At 43.1% G+C, this 24985-nt stretch overlaps 1 protein-coding gene across 2 annotated transcripts in view; it reads right to left on the bottom strand.

Annotated features, from left to right (window-relative positions):
- Positions 1 to 24985, bottom strand: part of LOC115203784 (solute carrier family 12 member 2-like) — a 99370-nt gene that overhangs the window by 22338 nt on the left and 52047 nt on the right. For both annotated transcript variants that reach the window (XM_029768767.1, XM_029768768.1), the window contains exons 5-20: positions 21363 to 21502; positions 20444 to 20554; positions 18542 to 18650; positions 17978 to 18105; positions 17726 to 17810; positions 17457 to 17623; positions 15915 to 16022; positions 15527 to 15650; positions 15195 to 15296; positions 13277 to 13432; positions 11587 to 11686; positions 9968 to 10079; positions 8926 to 9066; positions 6739 to 6845; positions 5002 to 5081; positions 4281 to 4421 (exon numbers count right to left, since the gene is read on the bottom strand). In XM_029768767.1, coding sequence (XP_029624627.1) covers positions 4281 to 4421; positions 5002 to 5081; positions 6739 to 6845; positions 8926 to 9066; positions 9968 to 10079; positions 11587 to 11686; positions 13277 to 13432; positions 15195 to 15296; positions 15527 to 15650; positions 15915 to 16022; positions 17457 to 17623; positions 17726 to 17810; positions 17978 to 18105; positions 18542 to 18650; positions 20444 to 20554; positions 21363 to 21502 — 1911 coding nt within the window. The remainder of the gene's footprint in view (positions 1 to 4280; positions 4422 to 5001; positions 5082 to 6738; positions 6846 to 8925; positions 9067 to 9967; positions 10080 to 11586; positions 11687 to 13276; positions 13433 to 15194; positions 15297 to 15526; positions 15651 to 15914; positions 16023 to 17456; positions 17624 to 17725; positions 17811 to 17977; positions 18106 to 18541; positions 18651 to 20443; positions 20555 to 21362; positions 21503 to 24985) is intronic.

The following is a 24985-nucleotide window of genomic DNA, read 5'->3' as shown; positions in this document are numbered from 1 at the left end:
CTTTAATCATGAAAAATTGATGTAATAAATGTATCACTAGCCACTTTAAGCAATGCCACTTTATATAATGTTTACATACCCTACATTACTCATCTCATATGTATATACTGTACTCTATACCATCTACTGCATCTTGCCTATGCCGTTCGGCCATCACTCATTCATATATTTTTATGTACATATTCTTATTCATTCCTTTACACTTGTGTGTATAAGGTAGTTGTTGTGAAATTGTTAGGTTAGATTACTTGTTAGATATTACTGCATGGTCGGAACTAGAAGCACAAGCATTTCGCTACACTCGCATTAACATCTGCTAACCATGTGTATGTGACAAATACAATTTGATTTGATACCCCATAATGACAAAGCGAAAACAGGTTGTTTGACATTTTTGGTATTTAAAAAATAACTAAGTATAAAAAAAATTAAGTATTCAGACCCTTTTCTATGAGACTTGAAGTTGAGCTCAGGTGCATCCTGTTTCCATTGATCATCCTTGATGTTTATACAACTTCATTGGAGTCCACCTGTGGTAAATTCAATTGATTGGACATGATTTGGAAAGGCACACACCTGTCTATATAAGGTCCCACAGTTGACAGTGCATGTCAGAGCAAAACCCAAGCCATGAGGTCAAAGGAATTGTCCATAGAGCTCTGAGACAGGACTGTGTCGAGGCACAGATCTGGGGAAGGGTACCAAAACATTTCTGCAGGATTGAAGGTCCCCAAGAACACAGTGGCCTCCATCATTCTTAAATAGAAGACGATAGGAAACACCAAGATTCTCCTAGAGCTGGCCGCCCAGCCAAACTGAACAATCGGGGGAGAAGGGCCTTGGTCAGGGAGGTGACCAAGAACCCAATGGTAACTCTGACAGAGCTCTAGAGTTCCTCTGTGGAGATGGGAGTACCTTCCAGAAGGATAACCATCTCTGCAGCACTCCACTAATCAGGCCTTTATGGTAGAGTGGCCAGACAGAAGCCACTCTTCAGTAAAAAGGCACATGACAGCCCACTTGGAGTTTGCCAAAAGGCGCCCAAAGGACTCTGACCATGAGAAACAAGATTATCTGGTCTGATGAAACCAAGATTGAATTCTTTGGCCTGAATGCCAAGTGTCACATCTGGAGGAAACCTGGCACCATCCCTACTGTGAAGCATGGTGGTGGCAGCATCATGCTGTGGGGATTTTTTTCAGCAGCTGGGACTGGGAGACTAGTCAGGATCGAGATGAACGGAGCAAAATACAGAGAGATCCTTGATGAAAACCTGCTTCAGAGTGCTCAGGACCTCAGACTGGGGCGAAGGTTCATCTTCCAACAGGACACAGCCAAGACATCGCAGGAGTGGCTTCGGGACAAGTCTCTGAATATCCTTGAGTGGCCCAGCCAGAGCCCGGACTTCAACCCGATCAAACATGTCTAGATAGACCTGAAAAAAAAATCACTGCACAGCAACGCTCCCCATCAAATCTGACAGAGCTTGAGAGCATCTGCAGAGAAGAATGGAAGAAACTCCCCAAGTACAGGTGTGCCAAGCTTGTAGCGTCATACCCGAGAAGACTCGAGGTTGTAATCGCTGCCAAAGGTGCTTTAACAAAGTACTGAGTAATGGGTCTGAATACATATGTTAATGTGATATTTCAGCTGAATTTTGTTTTTAATAAATTAGCAAAATTTTCTAAAAACCTGTTTTTACTTTGTCATTATGGGTTGTGTGTAGATTGAGGGGGGGATAAACTGTTGAATCAATTTTAGAATAAGGCTGTTTTATTATTTAACTTTTTATTTAACTAGGCAAGTCAGTTAAGAACAAATTCTTATTTGGTCTAAGGCACTGCATCTCAGCGCAAGAGGCGTCACTACAGTCCCTGGTTCGAATCCAGGCTGTATCACATCCGGCCGTAATTGGGAGTCCCATAGGGCGGCCCACAATTGGCCCAGCATCGTCCGGGTTTGGCCGGGGTAGGCCGCCATTGTAACTAAGAATTTGTTCTTAACCGACTTGACTAGTTAAATAAATAAAATATTGTTATTCGTCCATAGGTCTGAAAAAAAATCTAGATTATTTTACAGACAGTCTATTTTACAATAGTTCTTTTTTGTTTGTTTTTAGTCCTTCCTCTATTTCTGATGTCCATCCAGTTTGATTTCTATTTGTAACTGTGCTATTTCACAAAAGTTCTGAACCTATATACATTTTACAGACCCCGTATGTTTTACATTGTTTATCTAGTTATTAGTCCCACCCTTCAGCTCCATTCAACCCCTCCCATCTATCTCTCAACATCATCCATTTCGGATTTCTATTTGCCATATATTTTTCAACTGTGCTGTGATGCTTCACAAAACAATTGAACCTTTCTATTCTCATAGCTTCTACAGATTTTAAATTAAAAATAAACATTTTTGCTAAAATAATTATTATATTATTGATTGATTGACTATGGCTTTTCAAATCACCCAGTATTGCTATCTGCAGCGTTAGTTCTAGGCAAATGTTGCAATTCTTCAGCCATTCCTGGACCTGTGACCAAAAAAACAAAAACAAGATACATGGACCCAAAATATTGATGTTTTGTTCCCCTAGCCACTTACTTATCACTTTTGCCTTATGGCAAGGTGCTCCCTCATGCTGGAAAAGGCATTGTTTGTCACCAAACTGTTCCTGGATGGTTGGGAGAAGTTGCTCTCAGAGGATGTGTTGGTACCATTCTTTATTCATGGCTGTGTTCTTAGGCAAAATTGTGAGTGAGCCCACTCCCTTGGCTGAGAAGCAACCCCACAACATGAATGGTCTCAGGATGCTTTGCTGTTGGTATGGCACAGGACTGATGGTAGCGCTCACCTTGTCTTCTCCAAATAAGCTTTTTTCCGGATGCCCCAAACAATCGGAAAGGGGATTCATCAGAGAAAATGACTTTACCCCAGTCCTCAGCAGTCCAATCCTTGTACCTTTTGCAGAATACCAGTCTGTCCCTGATGTTTTTCCTGGATAAAAGTGTCATCTTTGCTGCCCTTCTTGACACCGGGCCATCCTCCAAAAGTCTTCGCCTCACTGTGCGTGCAGATGCACTCACACCTGCCTGCTGCCATTCCTGAGCAAGCTCTGTACTGGTGGTGCCCCGATCCCGCAGCTGAATCAACTTTAGGAGACGGTCCTAGCGCTTGCTGGACTTTCTTGGGCGCCCTGAAGCCTTCTTCACAACAATTGAACTGCTCTCCTTGAAGTTCTTGATGATCCGATAAATGGTTGATTTAGGTGCAATCTTACTGGCAGCAATATCCTTGCCTGCGAAGCCCTTTTTGTGCAAAGCAATGATGACGGCATGTGTTTCCTTGCAGGTAACCATGGTTGACAGAGGAAGAACAATGATTCCAAGCACCACCCTCCTTTTGAAGCTTCCAGTCTGTTATTCGACCTCAATCAGCATGACAGAGTGATCTCCAGCCTTGTCCTCAACACTCACACCTGTGTTAACGAGAGAATCACTGACATGATGTCAGCTGGTCCTTTTGTGGCAGTGCTGAAATGCAGTGGAAATGTTTCTTTTTTTTGGATTCAGTTCATTTGCATGGCAAAGAGGGACTTTGCAATTGCAATTCATCTGATCACTCTTCATAACATTCTGGAGTATATGCAAATTGCCATCATACAAACTGAGGCAGCAGACTTTGTGAAAATTAATATTTGTGTCATTCTCAAAACTTTTGGCCACGACTGTACATGCATGAGATGTTTTCGTGTATGTGTGTGTACATGCACAAGTATGTGTGTAAACAAACAAGGACACACACTGTAGTAAAGCCATCTGTGTGCTGTGGAGACTAACAGACTGGGCCCAGTGGGAAGGCTGGGGGTCACAGGATCAGAGGCCACTTCCTCTCTGAGTAGAGCGGTTTACAGGCCCACCACTCAGTGTAGCCTAGTGACTGGCTGGCTGGAGAAGCATAAGGGAGGCATTTTGAGAGATCTAGAGGGGGATTAGCGTGTGGCGGTAAACGGCTTTCAGAATTCTTACATCTGAAACCCCTTCCTCAAGAGCCAAAACAGCATGTTCACATTGTGATTTTACAAACGCCTAATTTTCCATATCTCAATGTGAAGTTGTAAAAAATTAGGTGACCAACCTTCCTGCTCCTTCAGAGCTGAAGAGTGTTTCCGTCCTGCACAGCAATCGGGACCTCGATTTGCCGAATCAGGTATGTGCGCTCAACCACTTGTGTAAAAAGGCACTCACTGTTTATATGTGGGTTACTTTAGAATGACACCTGACCTTTCTGCATGGCTGGGCTGTTCTGAACACTGGTGGCCTTGGAGAAAGGCTTGGATGAGTCTCCGTCAGAGTCCTTCATGTCGATGGACACCACCACATCCTTCATCCCTGACGTCTTCTCCTGCGACGACAGCAGGTCATCTGTGAAACGACAAAGCGAAACCATTAACCATGTTTATTGGACATTCTGTTAACGTTTGTTAACAAATGACCAGTGAAGCTAAACTATTAGCCTAGAGCAAAAAGAACATCTTGTAAATGTCAAAAACCAATTACCTGGAAAATAGCATGGGCTTTGTAAGTGGAAAACAACTTAAACAAGAGTAATTTTTGTGTCCACTAAACACAGATGTGGACGATAACTCTTAAAATGTAGGAAATCATCTTGATGATGGGGTTATTTGGTGGGTAAAAGGCAAACAGTGTGTTCTGAAATTGTGGCTGAGCCATTTGGGCCAATTTAGGTGAGTTTGGGTGGAAAAGCAGAGGAGTCGCCCACTATTGGCCATGGTACAAGCAAGGTCAACTGACTGGACTAAGGAAGATGAATTTAAATCGAAATTACAAGCAGTCATGTATTGGCTCTGTAAAAATCGAAGTTGCGTCCCACAGACAAGCAAAGACTTGAGTTTTATTTTAATGTGTGTGTGTGTGTGGGTGGGTAAGTATATCATGTAATTTGGTACGAAAGTGTTTCAGTGTGTGTTGTTTGTACACACACCTTGTTCTGAGATGTGGGATACGTCTAGTCCCTCCTTCAGTCTGAGGACCACGGAACCGTACTGGAAGTCAAAGGCATCGCTGAAAGGCACAAACAAACAAACGCACTTTGTTTGCATTTTACAGGAAGACGCATGACACTGAGCAGGGCCTGTGTGTATGTGTACAACAAACTACATTAATCGTGCAGTTTTCCACTCAGACTAAACACGCATACGCACTTTAACAAGGCCAACGCAAACAAACAAGCTAAGAACTCAAGCCGCAATGAAAGAGGCCAAGTTTCGAAGGATAACGTTAAATGCCTTACTGGTAGAGATGGGATCTTCACAGACCATGTGAAAGCATGACTTCACCCATTCTATAAAACTGCATTGATGTAAGTGTATAGTAGAAGCTAGCATAAAATTAAAACTAAAGAGTACAATGCTATGAGTATTAGCGTAGGTTTTAATGTGCTGGGGCTGAACCATCTCTAACCTTCCAATCTAATACAATAATCCCCACACTTTACGCCAGGAACTGATTCAGCCGAAATCCATTGGTCATAATCTGATAACCAAGTTATCTTTACTCATTGTGTATAACATATTTTACTTTTCTATTATTTGTCTATTTTCTTTCTCTCTGCATTGTTGGGAAGGTAAGTAAGTAAGTATTTCACTGTTCTTTTTTTATTTAAATAGGCAAGTCAGCTAAAAACAAATTCCTATTTACAATGACGGCCTACCAAAAGGCAAATGGCCTCCTGCAGGGACGGGGGCTGGGATAAAAAATAAATTCAATAAAAATATAGTGCAAAATACACATCACGACAAGAGAGACAACACAACACTACATAAAGAGTCCTAAGACAACAAAGCATGGCAGCAACACAACATGGTAGCAGCACAAAACATGGTAGCAGTACAAAACATGGTACAAACATTATTGAGCACAGACAACAGTACAAAAGTCAAGGGGGTCGAGACAACAATACATCACATAAAGCAGCCACAACAGTCTGTAAGAGAGTCCATGATTATGAAAACTGTCCAGTTCGACCTTTAACAGAATGTGACTAGCAGAACGGGTTTTGTATTTTGAGGATGAAGGCTGCAGTAGATATCTCAGATAGGGGGGAGTGAGACCTAAGAGGGTTGTATAAATAAGTATTAACCAGTGGGTCTTGTGACAGGTATACAGAGATGACCAGTTTCCAGAGGAGTATAGAGTGCAGTGATGTGTCCTATAAGGAGCATTGGTGGCAAATCTGATGGCCGAATGTTAAAGAACATCTAGCCGCTCGAGAGCACCCTTACCTGCCAATCTATAAATTACGTCTCCGTAATCTAGCATGGGTAGGATGGCCATCTGAATCAGGATTAGTTTGGCAGCTGGGGTGAAAGAGGAGCGATTACGATAGAGGAAACCAAGCCCAGATTTAACTTTAGCCTGCAGCTTTGATATGTGCTGAGAGAAGGACAGTGTACCGTCTAGCCATACCCCCAAGTACTTGTTAGTCTACATCTGTTGCTTAACATTTGATTTGTGACTGAATAAAAGTTGACAGAAGTCCAAACTAGTGTGTGTATGTGTGTGTAGTATTCCATATAGAGTACTTTGGTTGTGTGACAAAGCTTGTTATCTTCACAACCCATCTCATGTTCAGGTGCTTTAAAACAATGACTGTTCTAAATCGGGCGTCTTTGTGGACGGCCTTTTGATGAGGTGGCTTGCAAAGCCCCCGTTTACTCACTGAATCATGTGGATGTAGGTCTCCACGTTCATCATGTCTCCGTCCCTCCAGTCACTCTTGTAGCCAATCACCAGAGTGTTGGGCCTCAGGCGACCCAGTCCGGCAGCCTTGGGTAAAACAGAGAGGGAGAACAGGATCGGACCAACCTAACGCCACTACTAAATGAATCCCTATCTGTAGATCAATTTGACAGGGTGCTGCACCTCCCAAAAGATCAGCTTATGCAATCGCTTTCAAGCATGAAAAAGTCTGTTTGGCCGGCAATCATAACATTAAAGTATACCACCTGCATTGGGGTTAATTCAATCTTGATCCATGGATCTTTTTTTTATTCTAGTTTTCCATGTCATTTGACCATTCAATGGAGTTGAACTGGAATCGACCTCAACTCCACACCACAATGGGTTTCAATATATTATCATGCACTTTGACTCAATGTGCTTGAACTTCAGGAAAAAATAATTCAAATTTAGCATAAATACAAAGGCATGTGTTTCTATGGCAACCAGAGTAGATTAAAATATATATATAGAACAAAAATGTCGTACTTATAAAGTTGCAGCGTTTGTCTGTTCTCACATGTAACAGATACTGAGTGCCCTGTCTCATGTCTGAATGTGCTTGAACTTCAGGAAAAATTAGTCAAATTAAGCATGAATCCAAAGGCTTGTGTTTCTAGGGAAACCACAGCAGAATTCAAATATAAACTCAGCAAAAATAAATAAACATCCTCTCACTGTCAACTGCGTTTATTTTCAGCAAACTTAACATGTGTAAATATTTGTATGAACATAACAAGATTCAACAACTGAGACATAAACTGAACAGGTTCCACAGACATGTGACTAACAGAAATGGAATAATGTGTCCCTGAACAAAGGGGGGGTCAAAATCAAAAGTAACAGTCAGTATCTGATGTGGCCACCAGCTGCATTAAGTAATGCAGTGCATCTCCTCCTCATGGACTGCACCAGATGTGCCAGTTCTTGCTGTGAGATGTTAGCCCACTCTTCCACCAAGGCACCTGCAAGTTCCCGGACATTTCTGGGGGGAATGGCCCTAGTCCTCACCCTCCGATCCAACAGGTACCAGATGTGCTCAATGGGATTGGGATCTGGGCTCTTCGCTGGCCATGGCAGAACACTGACATTCCTGTCTTGCAGGAAATCACACACAGAACAAGCAGTATGGGTGGTGGCATTGTCATGCTGGAGGGTCAGGATGAGCCTGCAGGAAGGGTACCACATGAAGTAGGAGGATGTCTTCCATGTAACGCACAGCGTTGAGATTGCCTGCAATGACAACAAGCTCAGTCCGATGATGCTGTGACACACCGCGCCAGACCATGACGGACCCTCCACCTCCAAATTGATCCCGCTCCAGAGTACAGGCCTCGGTGTAACGCTCATTCCTTCGATGATGAACGCGAATCCGACCATCACCCCTGGTGAGACAAAACCGCGACTCGTCAGTGAAGAGCACTTTTTGCTAGTCCTGTCTGGTCCAGCGACGGTGGGTTTGTGCCCATAGGCGATGTTGTTGCCGGTGATGTCTGATGAGGACCTGCCTTACAACAGGCCTACAAGCCCTCAGTCCAGCCTCTCTCAGCCTATTGCGGACAGTCTGAGCACTGATGGAGGGATTGTGCGTTCCTGGTGTAACTCGGGCAGTTGTTGTTGCCATACTATACCTGTCCCGTAGGTGTGATGTTCAGATGTACCGATCCTGTGCAGGTGTTGTTACACGTGGTCTACCACTGCGAGGACAATCAGCTGTCCGTCCTGTCTCCCTGTAGCCCTGTCTTAGGCGTCTCACAGTACGGACATTGCAATTTATTGCCCTAGTCACATCTGTAGTCGTCACGCTTCCTTGCAGCATGCCTAAGGCACGTTCACGCAGATGAGCAGGGACCCTGGGCATCTTTCTTTTGGTGTGTTTCAGAGTCAGTAGAAAGGCCTCTTTAGTGTACTAAGTTTTCATAACTGTGACCTTAATTGCCTACCGTAAGCTGTTGGTGCATGTTCATTAATTGGTTATGGTTCATTGAACAAGCATGGGAAACAGTGTTTAAACCCGTACAATGAAGATCTGTGAAGTTATTTATATAGAACAAAAATGTTGTACTTATAAAAAAAACTACAGCAGATCCCACCACTTCCACCAATTGCAGCGTTTGTCTGTTCTCACCTGTAACAGATACTGGGTGCCCTGTCTAATGTCGTCGGCAAATACAGGGGTGTAGAAAGCCTTGGTCTCGTTTTTCAGCAGCCAGCGCTGGTAACGCGTCTGGTCGTTGGACAGCTCTTTGAAGTTGGGCCTTCTGGAGCCCTGTGGACACAACACACATAGATAAGAACAGTCACGCTAAAGGCTATGTGTAGCATTTAGCTACTCATTAACAAACGTAGATGTAGTTCCACCTTGCACAGTCAAAATCACAGGTGGTGGATATATTTACCGTACCAATTACCGTCAAAGGACCTTAAGTTTTCCTGGAAGAAGCCCCAATTCAAACAGCCACTCCTTAAAAAGGTCCATACACAGAGTCTTCCTTATTTCTAAAGAGAGGGGCTTTAGCGTAAAAAGCAGCCCTTAGCCAGAAAAATGTACCGCCATTAAGAGGGAATGTTTTTACCATTGGCTGTTGTTGGAGCACTCACTCTTTTTTGCCAGTGTTAATGGAAGAATAGAGAAAGTGAGAGTGTGTGTTCATGAGAGAGAAAGGGAGAGCGTTGTGGGCACAGCGCAGGGACGATTACATTTCCCCAGTCCCACACCACTTTAATGGAGCGGTAATGTTATTGCCCCCAGGTAACGCACAAATGAGGGATTTAGATGAAAAAAAGTCGCTAAAAGTCATGAAAAAAAAGAAGATAATCGCTAATTGGGAGCAACGACTCAATCCACATGAAATGTGGATTTGAAAGTAAACGGGATTAATATGAGCAACACAACAAACAAGGTCCAAAACAATAGGGCAGCCACTGTGTTCTGTTTCCCGCAAATTGGTTCTAATGGGAGTTAATAAAGCACTTAGTCACCGGTAGTTAACGAGAAGTAATTATGACATTGTATTGAGATTAGTAATCTAAGGTTTAGGGTATGCTATAAAATAAGAGTGAAACATTGTGAAATGGCGCCAAAATGGCCTCGTTGTGTGCTATGGTACAGTTAGTTATGTGATGGAGCCAAAATGGTCTCCAGGTAGGCGAAGTCTCTGGTTACTCACCGTGCGCACATGGCCGCAGATCATCAGGCCCACGTTCTTGGTGAAGGCGTGGACCAGGTGGAGCAGAGCCGGACGGGAGTTGGGGTATCCCGTCATCACCAAGCACTGGGGTCTGTGGTAAAACGTAGTCAAAACGAAAACAGCATTTAGCAAGTATCCATGCTCACAGTAAATGGTACACATACTAGGGACACCAATTTCTAACCCCCAAGGATGGCCAACCCTCCTCATGGAGATATACTTGATGAGCATGCATTTTTTACAGACCTGCTGCAACCCACCTGATTCTATTAATCAAAGTTCTAATGAGCAGCTGATTTAGTAGAATTCGGTCGGTTTAGCGCAGAGCTGAAACAAAAACATGCACCCACTACCTCTCCAGGAGGGTTAACCAATGGCCACCGCTTGCCTCACCCTTTTGACTTTTTCACGAGGTCACATGCACACAGTACTCCTCAGTGCTTCATCTCACTCAATGTCTTCTAATGACCTTGAGAGAAGCAGTTTTAATCTCCTCGGTGAGGAACAAGAACAGACTTGGAAGGAGAGCTCCGGAGTAACGCACATCAAATCAAAGCTATGTTAAACACATGGGATTAAGAGAGCCAGGAGGGGGGAAACGAGAAGACCAGGAGTAATACGTTTGAATTCCGAAGACAATATCAGATGCTCCATAATGCCTCACTGCCGGTTTATTGCCATGGGAACACTTTCAGGGCGAATTGCGCATTCCGAAAAGCATCCACAGCAACTCTTACAGTCCAATTGTGAGCAGGTGAACAATAGAGCATGAGATTGTCGTGTTGTGGCTCGGACAAGTTCTGAGTGTGACCTGATGGAACGATTTTCCTATATCAGTGTTTCTGAACAAGACCCTGAACGAGAGTGTATGCTTGATTAAAATCAAGGTAAGCATCAATTAGATATTGTATCACTAGAACACTAGTACTAGAATGCCTGCCCCCTTGTTTGTGTGGTGGTGGCGGTGCCCACGTCTTTGAGAAACACGGTTCTATACCCCAACTCCCATGCTCTCCACCGTTGCTATATGATGACCGACGCTAGCTTTTCGAGAATAGACAATTTAGTCTCACACTTTTGTCCTCTGAGGCGAGGCAGTGTGAAGGATGCCAAGTATCTGCCACTGTTGTCCCAGGTGTGCAGTTACACAACCCTCTCCAAGGGGATGTGTCATGCCGAGACGGAGAGATGGGCCTGCTGTAGCCTGACTGGACAAACAGCAATATCCTCCCCTGCCACCCGGATGCAGTCAGCCCGGATGCAGTCAATCTGCACACCTCAGTGGGCATGTGTTAGGGTAATTAAGGGTAATTAAGTGGAGGACTTGTTAATCTAATTTGCCTATCAGATACTGTTAGAACTAACAGGGCCTTTATGACAATGTGAATGAAGGACATTTCCTGAATACTGAACATTTTACCCAGTAAATATTTAAAAAGTAGCATAATGAAACTAACACCAGGAAGGACGCTGGTGGTAAAACTAAGGTGGTTTAGTGAGTGTTAAGAATATAGCCTTTCTATGGGCCACTGCATTTCAAAGACCATACTATTCCTTTGGTCTAAGTAGTGTGTCTGTGTGTGTGTTCTACACTGTACCTGAAGTTCTTGATGTGGTCCTCAACACTGCTGAGGTGCAGACTGTGGGTCAGGGCCTGGTGGTATGTCAGAGCCTGGGTCGAGGAGCCCCAGTTCACATCTGGAAGAGAGGATAAACATAGTCACATTCTAGAGTCAGGACCCTGTAAGGGTGGCCATTAAGCCAGTCAGGCCATTGGAACAAGTTCCATGCAATGTGGGCGTCAGTAGGGATGCTGTGCATGAGTGTGTAGAGCTGTGTGTGAAGCTGTGACTCTGCGTGTGTGAGAATGTGTGTAAGTCTGTAAGGGAGAGCATGTGTGTGTATATAGCTGCATGTCAAACGGAGTGTGTGAAGCTATTTGTGTATGTGTGTGTTCATACAAGTGTGCCTCTGTGAAAGTCTATATCGGTGTCTGGTGCTCCCCCCTCGGGTTTCCAGCGCAGGTCAGGTTTGTTTACCCAGAGCCAGCGGTTCCATATGGGGACTTCCAATCGACCATCTTACCCCTGTGGGGACCTCAACAGTCCAGTCCTCAGCTTTCTCCAGAATAGAATCAGCACAGCCAGGCCAGAGAGCCTGAGCACTAATACAGTCAAGCGCATGTAACTGTATGTATCTGCACCCTCCTCACCCTCCCAGTACTAGACATTTAAAAGCCCCCCATTTAATGTCACGCTGCCTTGCGTGGGTGGGCAGCTTAAGAAAAGTTAACAGAAGAATGAGCCAGCCCTTTGGTAAATCACCATAGAAACATCGGAGGGAAAGTCTATTAATGTACAAGGTAAAAATAATAATTTATAAATCCGTATGCTAATTAACAGACTGAATGACGAAGTTCACTGAATATTTTTGTGGAAACATGTGTTCTACCCTGCAAATAGGGCTGAGAGCCATTGTTTTTGACAACCCACATTCTGCCTCCCTTGTGAGCGGCAAGCCCTCTGATTCAAATGTAACGGACCTTAATACATTGTGAATAGCTGGTTCATTTCGGCTGTAGTCATACTGCCAGTTTCCACAACCCTGTGTTTAGCTATAAATACATTTCAACCATGTTGGCCTGGGCTGCACTGCAGCAGAGGGTGTACAACAAAAACATAATTGTAATGCAAATGCTTACCACTTCATCAAAATACATGTATGCATCAGCATTGAAATATCAATAGTGGGGCCTGATTCACAAATTCTTATTTACAATGAAGGCCTACCCTGGCCAAATCCTCCCCTAACCCGGACGATGCTGGGCCAATTGTGCGCCGCCCTATGGGAGTCCCGATCACGGCCGGTTGTGTTACAGCCCGGGATCGAACCAGGGTCTGTAGTGACGTCTCTAGCACTGAGATGCAGTGCATTAGATCGCTGCGCCACTCGGGAGTGTTCAAAGCATCTTTGGGCATCAGGGGACTTTTAGTGCATTGTGCTAATGTGGCTTAGTCACAAAGGTTGATATTTCAGTGGAATCAAAAGACTAGGAAATTATTTACACTAAGTGGTGAGGTGTAATTCACAGCAATTGACCTCTTTTGGGGACATTGCTATATTTTTTCAATTAAAGGGTAGGCTAATTCATGAAATAATATGGTAATGATATTTGTAAAGTAAGATAACCGTAAGCCATGTTAGCCAAGTTTCTCAATGGCAAAATAACACTCGTCGACGTTGAGGCAATCCAAGATGGCCGACTTGGCCTGTTCTTGAGGCACTCACCGGGCTTCTTGTAGCTCACATAGATGTAGAGGCCCATGACAATAACGTTGGTCATCAGGGCTGCCCACCAATTGATGACGAACATGACCACGCAGCACAGCACAGCTCCAGCTAGGGACACCCACATGTTGTAGAACTTGAAGCTGGGGCGCCACCCTAAGGGTCAGAGAAACGTTAGGTGGACTCCCTTATATGGACCCTCGTAAAAATGCACTTTGGGGGTCAGTAATACCAAGGGGTGCCAGCATATGACCTTCATCCTTATTGTAAAAGACCGTAGAGAGGTTAGAATGGGTTATATATCCAAATTTAAGGAATAACATACGAACATGAACAGAGGTAGAATCCAAAAGGTTAGAGCAAATCTGCCACTCATGTCTATGAAGAATCAGCAAGTGTCTATGGAGAGCTGCTTACCATAGCTGAGAGCTCTTGTTCATTTATGACTTGCATTACTTCTTCACATATTCCAACAAACATCATTGTTATAAGTGAAATTACTGAATCATAAAAAATGGGCGGCGGCTTAATATAGCAATGTCACTAATTTAAGGAAAGAGCATGGATATGCACTTGGATTAAAAATGGTGTAGAAAACATTACACAATAATGTTACATCCACTACTGGATCCCAGTTAATTAGATACTAAAGAGACTAGACTAGTGGGAGTTTAGTAAACTGGTACAATGGGGCACAGTTTAACTGTGCGCACGGTTACACAATGACAAGAACTACAAAAACCACAGGACATAAAGGGTACATTGGAGTGACGTCATTCTTTGCCCCATGCCCGTTTTTACATACACTCATGGGAGAGCAAAAATGGGCTCTAGGTGGCCAGAAAAGGCGTTAGACATTGCCAGTTTGAGTTTCCAGAGGCGAGAAGCCAAGTGTCTATTGCCTTGCCTCTAGTGAGTCATGTACCCTTTAAATCCGTGTAATTAAAATGGTCTGCGTGGACAATGTCAGAATTAGATATAAAATCTGTACCTGGCGTTCTCCTAGGGCTTTTTTTGTGGTATTAACAGAAAAACAAACATCACTTTATACAACAACTGCTGGATGATACAACAATGAAATGGTCGTTTCAAATTCGTACACTCATTTGTTTTTTCCATCTTGATTAAGGCACAATTGATGACCATTAGGTACAAAAAATAACAGTAAATATCTTGATTTCTTGACACCAATAGACTGACAGTTGAAACTGAGTGGACATCATCCAGCTTGGATCAACTAAGTGATATTTAATGACACTGTGCCATCATGCCAAGCTAGCCTCACTACTAAACCCCAGTCCCTGGAGGTTTGACTTCTACACAAATCACATCAGTCAGACAAGGGTCAAATCCAATATACGGAATGTGTTGCATTGAATAATAAGCAGCAGTACATGTTTCCCAGCAGTATTGCTTTCAACCAAGTATCTATCAATCATTTGCATAATACTGAGAGCCATTGAGACAATCCCATTTCTTCCAATTTACTTCCTTAAGAAGAAAACTGTGGGCCTTATCAGAAAGATCGCAGTTGCCATTCTTTAATAAAACAATTCTCCAGTTATGAAAATGTTCCCATAACTCAGGCATGTCATTACATCTGTTATCTCAAGGCTCAAGCAACTTGGGGAATGGCAAAGGTAGATGCGACTCGATGCAACGCATACCAGTGGAGCCATGCATATCACTAAGAATGACAGAGTGAGGACTGCCCCCACCTATAAATAATTAGTTTGGAAGTCCTATTTCCTATTAAATCTCACCTTTACGCCTAATGACTTAACTGTTAAGACTCATGACTTCATTCTGGCCATAGTCAGGACCTTTGGGGCTCTGTTTTTTGGTTGCATTGAAATTCCAGACTTTCTGCAGATATAACTTTTCCTCTGGAAAGTGTTGTTGTCCCAAAAGGACTTACCTGGAGAGTTGGCCAGAGAGGCGTGGAATACAGAGAAGTTGATGAGAGCATAGGAGGCCAGGAAGAAGTTGGAGATGATGGGAGCGATAACGTTCAACTGGGCTAAAATAAAGACAAAAACATGGCAGTTTAGTTGTTCATAAGGAACTGTCCATAGACATTCAATAGTACACTTTAGGACTAAATTATACTACTAAATTACATATTACTGATGTACTACTGAATGATATACTGACATAATACTGAATTACATTTTCATGACATACTACAGAATGTCATATTGTGAATAATAGTGTCATTGTTAGATGGCTAAACCTGGACAGCGTAATTACCAATGAGGATGAAGGCCAGAGCGATGCAGAAGGTGAGGATGTAGCCGCGAAGGGGCTCGTTGTTCTTGCCATATCCCTTGGCGAACATCTCAAGGCCGGGGTAGATGTTGTCTTTGCATAGAGCCTGGAGGAGAAGGAAAAACCATTGGAATTGGACACCGCTATACTAATCAGCAGATGGGACACTAGATGATGACCTGAGGAACATTGGGATACAAGATCACAACCTTGCCTTTGATTTGTGTCTATGGGACAGTAACTATAACAGGACGTGTGCATAAACTCTGCAGGCTATTCCATAAAGTATGGATAATATGGTAAAAGCATAACGTGACTAGCAGGGACAGATTAAGGAAGCAGGATCTGAGGACGGAGTCTAGGGGCTTACCTGGAACACTTTGGGGGCGCTGACCAGAGAAGCCAGGGCAGAGGACAGAGTGGCGGAGAAGATTCCGGCGTTGATGATGGGGCCGAACCCGGACACGATGCTCATGACCTAAGGAAAAGGCATGATACCGGTTAAGCAGCTGAGCCCATAAGGCCATACCTTTCTTCGACAACTTCTGTCCCACCCGGGACGAAGAGGACTAAGTATGTACGTTTCTTCAAGTTCCCCTCACCACTCAACGGTGATAAAAATTGACACAAAATGGCTGCCGTTCTAGGTGGCAAACATCACCCAATCAGACATGCACTATATACACACAAAGTATGTGGACACCCATCCAAATTAGAGGATTCTGCTATTTCAGCCACACCCGTTGCTGACAGATGTAGAAAATTGAGCACACAGCCATGCAATCTCCATAGGACAAACATTGGCCGTAGAATGACCTTACTGAAGAGCTCAGTGACTTTCAACGTGGCACAATCACAGGATGCCACCTTTCCAACAAGTCAGTTGGTCAAATTTCTGCCCTGCTAGAGCTGCCCCAGTGAACTGTAAGTGCTGTTATTGTGAATTCCAACCATCTAGGACAACAACGGCGAAGTGGTAGGCCACAAAAGCTCACAAAATGGGACCGCTGAGTGCTGAAGCGTGTAAAAATAGTGTGTCCTCGATTGCAACACTCACTACAGCGTACCAAACTGCCTCTGGAAGCAACGTCAGCACAATACATGTTTGTCGGGAGCTTAATTAAATGAGTTGAGGAGCCGGGAGCCGCACACAAGCCAGGAGCCGCACACAAGCCTAAGATCACCATGCGCAATGCCAAGCCTCGGCTGGAGTGGTGTAAAGCGTGCCGCAATTGGATTCTGGAGCAGTGGAAACACGTTCTCTGGAGTGATGAATCATGCTTCATCATTTGGCAGTCTGACGGACAAATCTGGGTTTGGCGGATGCCAGGAGAAAGCTACCTGCCCCAACGTATAGTGCCAACTGTAAAGTTTGGTGGAGGAGGAATAATGGTCTGGGGTTGTTTTTCATGGTTCGGGCTAGGCCCCTTAGTTCGAGTGATGGGAAATCTTAACGCTACAGCATACAATGGTATTCTAGAAATGCTATGCTTCCAAATGTGGCAAACGTTTTGGGAAGGCCCTTTCCTGTTGCAGCATGACAGTGCCCCCGTGCACAAAGTGAGGTTCATACAGAAATGGTTTGTCAAGATCGGTGTGGAAGAATTTGACTGGCCTGCACAGAGCTCTGACCTCAACCCCACTGAACACCTTTGGGATGAATTGTAAAGCAGACTGTGAGCCAGGCCTAATCGCACAACATCAGTGCCTGACCTCGCTAATGCTCGTGGCTGAATGGAAACAAGTCTCTGCAGCAATGTTCCAACATCTAGTGGAAAGCCTTCCCAGAAGAGTGGAGGCTGTTATAGCAGCAAAGAGGGGGACCAACTCCATATTAATGCCCACGATTTTGGTATGAGATGTTCGACGAGCAGGTGTCCACATACTTTTGTAGTGCAGTCATGTAATGTACCTGGAAGTCGTTCTGGAGTCCGTATCTGCAGTTGTACTGGCCGTCGTCACCCTTGCAGGAGGAGAAGTCATAGCCAAACTTGCAGGCGGCGTCAGTGCAGTTGGCCATGAACTGTGCACTGAGTGTGTCATTGCCATTTCCTGTGGCGTCTCTCACAATGCAAGAGCCTTTAATGAGAAACAAGAGACAAATTGTCACAAACTCTCTATATGTAATATGTATAATTTATTCAGTCTTGTTCAGGACAAATGAGAAGAAATTCCACATACCAGTAGAAATGGCAACCCCCAGGTAGACAATGCCAGTGATCAGAATGGCTAAGAGTGTTCCTCTTGGAATGGCCAGTTGTGGGTCCTGTGAATATAAAGAAATGCCTAGTCCCCCACACTGATTTCATATCAAGTCCCACACATTAAGCTTTTAATCAAGACAATATGAGTTCCTTTGATTGTAACCTTTTTATATGAATTGGGATAAGTAATCTGCTTGTTTTGTTCTAAGCAATGACCAGGGGTTCTTACAGAAAGATCTCCTGATATGTTGGCGCCAGCCAGAATGCCAGTGGCTGCAGGGAAGAAGATGGCAAAGACGGAGAAAAAGGACTCTGTGCCTCGGAAGTCCGGACCCATGTTCTCCATCATAATCGCACCTTAGAGCAAGAGAGCAGGGGGAAAGAGAAATAGAGAGAAAGGAGAGGTGAGCAGATCAAGAGAGAATGCAAGGGAGAGCAATAGTTACAAAGCGTGCAGTGCGTATCTTAGGACAGCCAGACTCGATCAGTTGATCTGTGAGTTGGAATCAGGTCGCAAAGTGAATTACAAATAATACAATTGGTTTGGTCTTGTGATTTCATAAAAAAAATCTCTAGTACAACTTTGAGTAGCCAGTATGTCATACTGCATACAGTAGTCATGTAGATCATGAGTTCAGAGAAGAATACATTAATTCAGAATTATAGCTCCACAACAAAACCACCGGAACTGTGTCAATCTAATTTCACTTGACACGTCTTGGACTGTCTTTACTTTTGCTTGACAGTCATGTCAGTTTGTGTTGTGTAAAGGGAGAACCAAACAGGGTCATACTGTCGTAGCCAAAGAAGCCCTGCGACTCCTTGGACTTGAGTGGGATGAAGGATCCAATGAAGTAGTTGAAGATGGCCGTAATCAGAACGACCAGCAGGAATATCTGAGCCTGTGGACAGAATGAACATGTTAGTTACAATCGGAAGTTTACATACACTTAGGTTGGAGTCATTAAATCTAGTTTTTCAACCACTCCACACATTTCTTGTTAACAAACTATAGTTTTGGCAAGTCGGTTAGGACATCTACTTTGTGCATGATACAAGTAATTTTTCCAACAATTGTTTAGAGACATATTATTTAACTTATAATTCACTGTATCACAATTCCAGTGGGTCAGAAGTTTACATACAGTAAGTTGACTGTGTCTTTAAACAGCTTGGAAAATTCCAGAAAATATGTCATGGCTTTAGAAGCTTCTGATAGGCTAATTTACATCATTTGAATCAATTGGAGGTGTACCTGTGGATGTATTTCAAGGCCTACCTTCAAACTCAGTGCCTCTTTGCTTGACATCATGGGAAAATCTAAAGAAATCAGCCAAGACCTCAGAAAAAAAATTGGAGACCTCCACAAGTCTAGTTCATCCTTGGGAGCAATTTTCAAAACGCCTGAAGGTACCACGTTCATCTGTACAAACAATAGTACGCAAATATAAACACCATGGGACCACGCAGCCGTCATACCGCTCAGGAAGGAGACGCGTTCTGTCTCCTAGAGATGAAAGTACTTTGCTTCGAAAAGTGCAAATCAATCCCAGAACAACAACAAAGGACCTTGTGAAGATGCTGGAGGAAACAGGTACAAAAGTATCTATATCCACAGTAAAACGAGTCCTATATCAACAGAACCTGAAAGGCCGCTCAGCAAGGAAGAAGCCACTGCTCCAAAACCGCCATTAAAAAGCCAGACTACGGTTTGCAAATGCACATGTGGACAAAGATCATACTTTTTGGAGAAATGTCCTCTCGTCTGATGAAACAAAAATAGAACTGTTTGGCCATAATGACCATCGTTATGTTTGGAGGAAAAAGGGGGATGTTTGCAAGCCGAAGAACACCATCCCAATCGTGAAGCACGGGGGTGGCAGCATCATGTTGTGGGGGTGCTTTGCTGCAGGAGGGACTGCACTTCACAAAATAGATGGCATCATGAGGGAGGAAAATTTTGTGGATATATTGAAGTGACATCAAGACATCAGTCAGGAAGTTTCGTCGCAAATGTGTCTTCCAACTGGACAATAACCCCAAGCATACTCCCAAAGTTGTGGAAAAATGGCTTAAGGACAACAAAGTCAAGGTTTTGGAGTGGCCATCACAAAGCCCTGACCTCAATCCCATAAAAAATTTGTGGGCAGAACTAAAAAAGTGTGAACGAGCAAGGAGGCCTACAAACCTGACTCAGTTACACCAGCTCTGTCAGGAGGAATGGGCCAAAATTCACCCAACTAATTGTGGGAAGCTTGTGGAAGGCTACCCAAGACGTTTGACACAAGTTAAACAATTTAAAGGCAATGCTAACAAATATTAGTTGAGTGTATGTAAAGTTCTGACCCACTGGGAATGTGATGAAAGAAATAAAAGCTGAAATAAATCATTCTCTCTACTGAGTTTAAATGTATTTGGCTAAGGTGTATGTAAACTTCAGACTTCAACTGTACACTTTCACCACAACTCCGAACTAGCATTAACCACAAAACAGAGCAATGTATTACATCTAGCCTACTGCACAGTGTACATCAATGTCTGCATTCAGTCAGTCTGGATGGAATTCTGCTTATTTGAGGTCAATTTCAGCTTGACGTCAGACATGAGTTGCAGTTCAATATCACCTTAAGTTCTAGATTGAATAGAGCCCTCAGTCATGGTTTCTATCAAACCTAGTTGTATGTTATCATCATACCTTAGCTTCCCATTCCATCCCTGCCACGGAGATACCCAGAAGAAGGATGACGGTGATGGTGCCGATGATTCGGATGTCATTGATCTCATCCATCATAATGCAATCCACGCTCTGAGAAATCACGGGAGAATATTAACTTCACTGTCAGACCAAGAGGTAGGAGAAACACTCAAATTCATAGCTGGCCGTCTAGTGTTCAGCTACGTTACTGTGATACTGGCCAGTTGAAAAAGCACTGCAAATATTTTGCTTTACTTTTATTTTCAACTTCTTTACAACCGAGTTTGAAACTTAACTCGCAAAATGGAATGTAAAATGGAACATACATTTTTTTACCAACCCCATCTAAAAAGGCGGAAAACATCTGACCAAATTTTATAAAAAATAAATTAAAAAAACACTACTGAAATGCAAAACAAATTCAGGGGCATGAAATTCTGATGAACAGAGAAAACAATTCATTATCCTCTGACCAATTTCATGCAGCTTACACATGACGCCAATGGCACACTGCAATCAGCAAAGTGCAAAAAAACGGCCCTCATCTGTGACTAAGGAGTAACCAATAGGCCGTGTGGGGGCAGGATTGTACCACGCTGAGCCTTGCTTAAAATACGTCAAAGATCAAAGGAGAAGAGTCATCATTATTAACTTTGCATGAGCTGCCCCTAAATAAATAGTGGGTTTTCAGTCCTCCTTGCAAACAACCCAAGAATAAACATTGAACGTCCCTCACCGCTTATTAGAGATGTGGAAACAATGGTGTTAAAAAGTAGGCTTTTTCAGCAGTATTATTGAATCTTCAAGTTAACCTTTTAGGGAAAAACAAATATTTAATCAAAATGAAAAAAGTAACAAATAAAACTGAAAGAAAATGTTGATCTTGGATGATGACGTGGGGAAAGATTGGGTAACTTACTCCGAGGAGCTCCACAACCGTCTCGGCGAAGCCCACCACGTACATGGCGACAGCCACAGCATTGGCAAAGGCAAAGATCAGACCAATGGAGCCGCCAAACTCTGGCCCCAAACTTCTGGATATCAAATAATATGCCCCTCCTGCAAAGAGACAGATGGACAAAGCACTTACATTTTATTGTATTTGTCTCAGAAAGGCCAAACACATTGTTTAATCAAATAACTGTATTATGTAGGCTAGCCTATTGAATTTGCATACATCAGTAAAACTAACTGCAGTACAGCCTAGTACACTCATCTCAACGACACCCTTAAAACAACATATCTGCTCAAACGAGTGGATAGGATGGAGGAGCTCCAAGATGGGAGCCAAATTAATTGACACATTTAGCTGCACAATGAGTATGTAGTGTGACAGGCTGAGTAGAGATACTCGTTGATCTCTCTTTATACAACCTCTCTGCTGATAGCTTTGGAGAGCACCTCAAGAGCTCATACAGACACGAGTGGGGGACAAGACAAAGGAAGGAACCAAAATGACTGATCTCTGAGGGCATGAGTGGGTGGACAAATTAATGTGGGGTCATGCTTGAGCACATGGGGGATATTTTGCTGGCTCTATTCGTTCCACCTACACTCAAATCTAGTTTTATTGGTCACATACACATATTTATCAGATGTTATTGCGGGTGTAGCAAAATGCTTGTGTTCCTAGCTCCAAAAGTGCAGTAATGTTTAACAATATACAACAATACACACAAATCTAAAGTAAAATAATAGTCAATAAATATATAAATATTAGGACGAGCAATGTCGGAGTGGGATTGACTAAAATACAGTATATACATATGAAATGATTAAGGCATTGTGTTCCATTATTAAAGTGACCAGTGATTCCATGTCTATGTATATAGGGCACCAGCCTCTAAGGTGCAGGGTTGAGTAACCGGGTGGTAGCTGGCTAGTGATGGCTATTTAACAGTCTGATGGCCTTGAGAAATAAGCTGTTTTCCAGTCTCTCGGTCCCATTCAAGCGTCAACATCAGTACGTTAAATTGAACAACCGTTCAGGAATATCCCCTGAAAGTCAAACTTTCAGAGAGCACATTTTGATTTGCCCTCTGTAAAATTGACATTTTGATATTGACAGACCATTTGGAGGGAGATGTGGGAATATGTGGAAAAATTTGTTTGGGTGGGATTAAAAACCTACACAGTGCTGTAATTGGGAGTATTACAGTAATCCCTCCGAATGGCATGTGATTTCAATCTACTCTTGACATCATAATGCACCAACTTTACTTTGCTAGAGCAGGTGCAGTAGCAGCAGGGGGAACTTTCTCTTAGGCAAAGGTTTGTTTGAACATGTTACAGATATTACCAAGGGGAAAAAAAGGTTTTAGCCTTGGTGAAAAGTTTTTGCATTCCACCGCAGGGTAATGGATTAGCCTACTTCGAAAGAAAATCAATTCAGGAGGAGCGGATGTTGAAATTAGATAGTGTGCGTGTTTTGGTTACTCTGCTGCTCTAGAAAAAACAATAGCCCCTATATGGAGTCTCTCTTGCCGCCTGTAGCCCAAAAACAATCTGGCTGTGGTAGACTGGAAACCTTATGAAAATTAATCGAATAGGCAGTCTCCAGGAGGAGTACCCTACAGAAAACACAAATATCCTTTACTACAATATGATTTAATCACCAGCGCATTTTAAAATGAATCTAATCCTTTGTTTTCCTTTGCCCTCGCCCATGTGGAGTGTCCTACTATCCACTTCAGACCTCCCTGCCAGCACTGGTCTCTTTCAGTGACTTGAGGGAGAACTGCTGCAAATTTAGAAACACAATACTGAATTTCCCCTCATGCTGTGTCGTGTCTTTGGGCACCATTAACTGAAGACATGCTTATCAAAATAACTCCCTGTTATTATTATTACGCGATTAAACTGATTAATCGTTTAACTGTAATTAACTAGGAGATTGGGGCACCAAGGAAAATATTCAGATTAAAGTTATAATTTTCCTAATATAACTTTTCTATATTATAACATTATATATTATATTATAGTATAGGCCGATTATCTTCTATTTTAAATGGTGTATTTTACCTCGCGTCAGTCTCATTCCAAACGTCGTAAATTGTTGTATCTGCACGAACCCAGTCTTTACTAAATCATCCATACATCAACTGTCTTAAAATAATTTATTTACTAAACAAAGTAATTCACATAAAGCATACAAACAGTAGTTATCGTCACAAAGAATTGGTAGAGTAATGTGCCCTAGTGGGCTAAACCGGCATGGCGGCTTGTTAAACCAAACAAAGGGGGGGAGTCAGCTGAGAAGACCCTACAGAGTTGATAAATATTAACAATTGATATGCTAATCCTTTGCACATGAACGCTCACTCATTCGGGAACAATTGCAATCAATATATATTTACGCTCAGTGTGTCGTCGTTATCCTTGTTGGAGAGTTCTCTCTCTCTCTTTCTCTCTCTCTCTCTCAGAATGGATCTTTCAAAGCGACATTCATTAATGTCGTTATAGAATGGATGTTTCGTCGGTCTTCGCGTTCAATGATACCGAATTCTAGCTGCAGACTAGTACTTAATATCAAAGACTTGTTATTATTCTGTATCGATAGTTTAACCACGTGGTATGGTTAAAGTTCAGTAGAGGAAGGCATGGTCAAACCTATTGGCCAACTCGTAATGGAGTGGAGGCCTGGTCTCAAGAAAGTAATTCTGGGTGGAGGTTTTATACTGAACATAGAAAAGCCTGTCACATGACGCCTTGTCCTGTCTGTGTCCCTGGGGGCGTGCCGATGACTGAGTTAAGCTTTGAACAGAAATACAATTCTATCACATTAACGTCAGTACATAGCCTCTCAACATATTCCAAATAGCTTTAATCTTATTAAATAATTTTATACAACCATTAGATGTAAGTCTCATCGCTGAGGTTAGTATATAAACCTTAGTATGGTAATATGGCCATATTGTCTCTAATGAGCCTCACAAAATTGTACCAAGCAGACCAGTTCGTAGCTGGATTCTTCACCGATCTTTTATACCTTCTCCAGAACATAAATGTCGTTTGGTTCTCCAATTCTGTGAGTTGGAAGACTCCTTTGTCTCTCTATGAAACCCCTCTGTCTCTTTATACTGGGCCATGAGGCGGGACATTCTCCTTTGGAATTTTACGACCGCCTTCACCACAGTAGTGTCAGAAGTATAGAGGTTGGGGGATGGTGCATAGAAAAGGCCTGGTGCAGAGGGAGGGGGTTCAACTGTGCTCTCTGTGCCCAGAGAGAGGGCAACGTCATGACACTGCGACAACTGGGACCAATGTGTGGACAGTGTTTTCCCCTCCTTCATTCGACTCCAAATGAATCAGGGAACATCTCATTGAGGCCCTCAACTGATAATACATATTCCGTTCCGTGGATGATGGTAATGATAGCCAAGTCCAGCTGGTAAAAATCACACCTGTAATTCCATATCCAAACACAGGAGACTAAGAAAATGTCACATGAGCCGGCCACTGCTCTGCAGGACACACGTTTGAATGGATTTCAGAGAAAAGTTAAAAGGTTAGCCTATCAGTAGTGTGGGAGACCTCAGCCCC

Source organism: Salmo trutta, chromosome 12, assembly GCF_901001165.1.
Source record: "Salmo trutta chromosome 12, fSalTru1.1, whole genome shotgun sequence".
Lineage (NCBI taxonomy): Eukaryota > Metazoa > Chordata > Actinopteri > Salmoniformes > Salmonidae > Salmo > Salmo trutta.
This window is presented reverse-complemented; position numbering and strand designations above follow the sequence as displayed.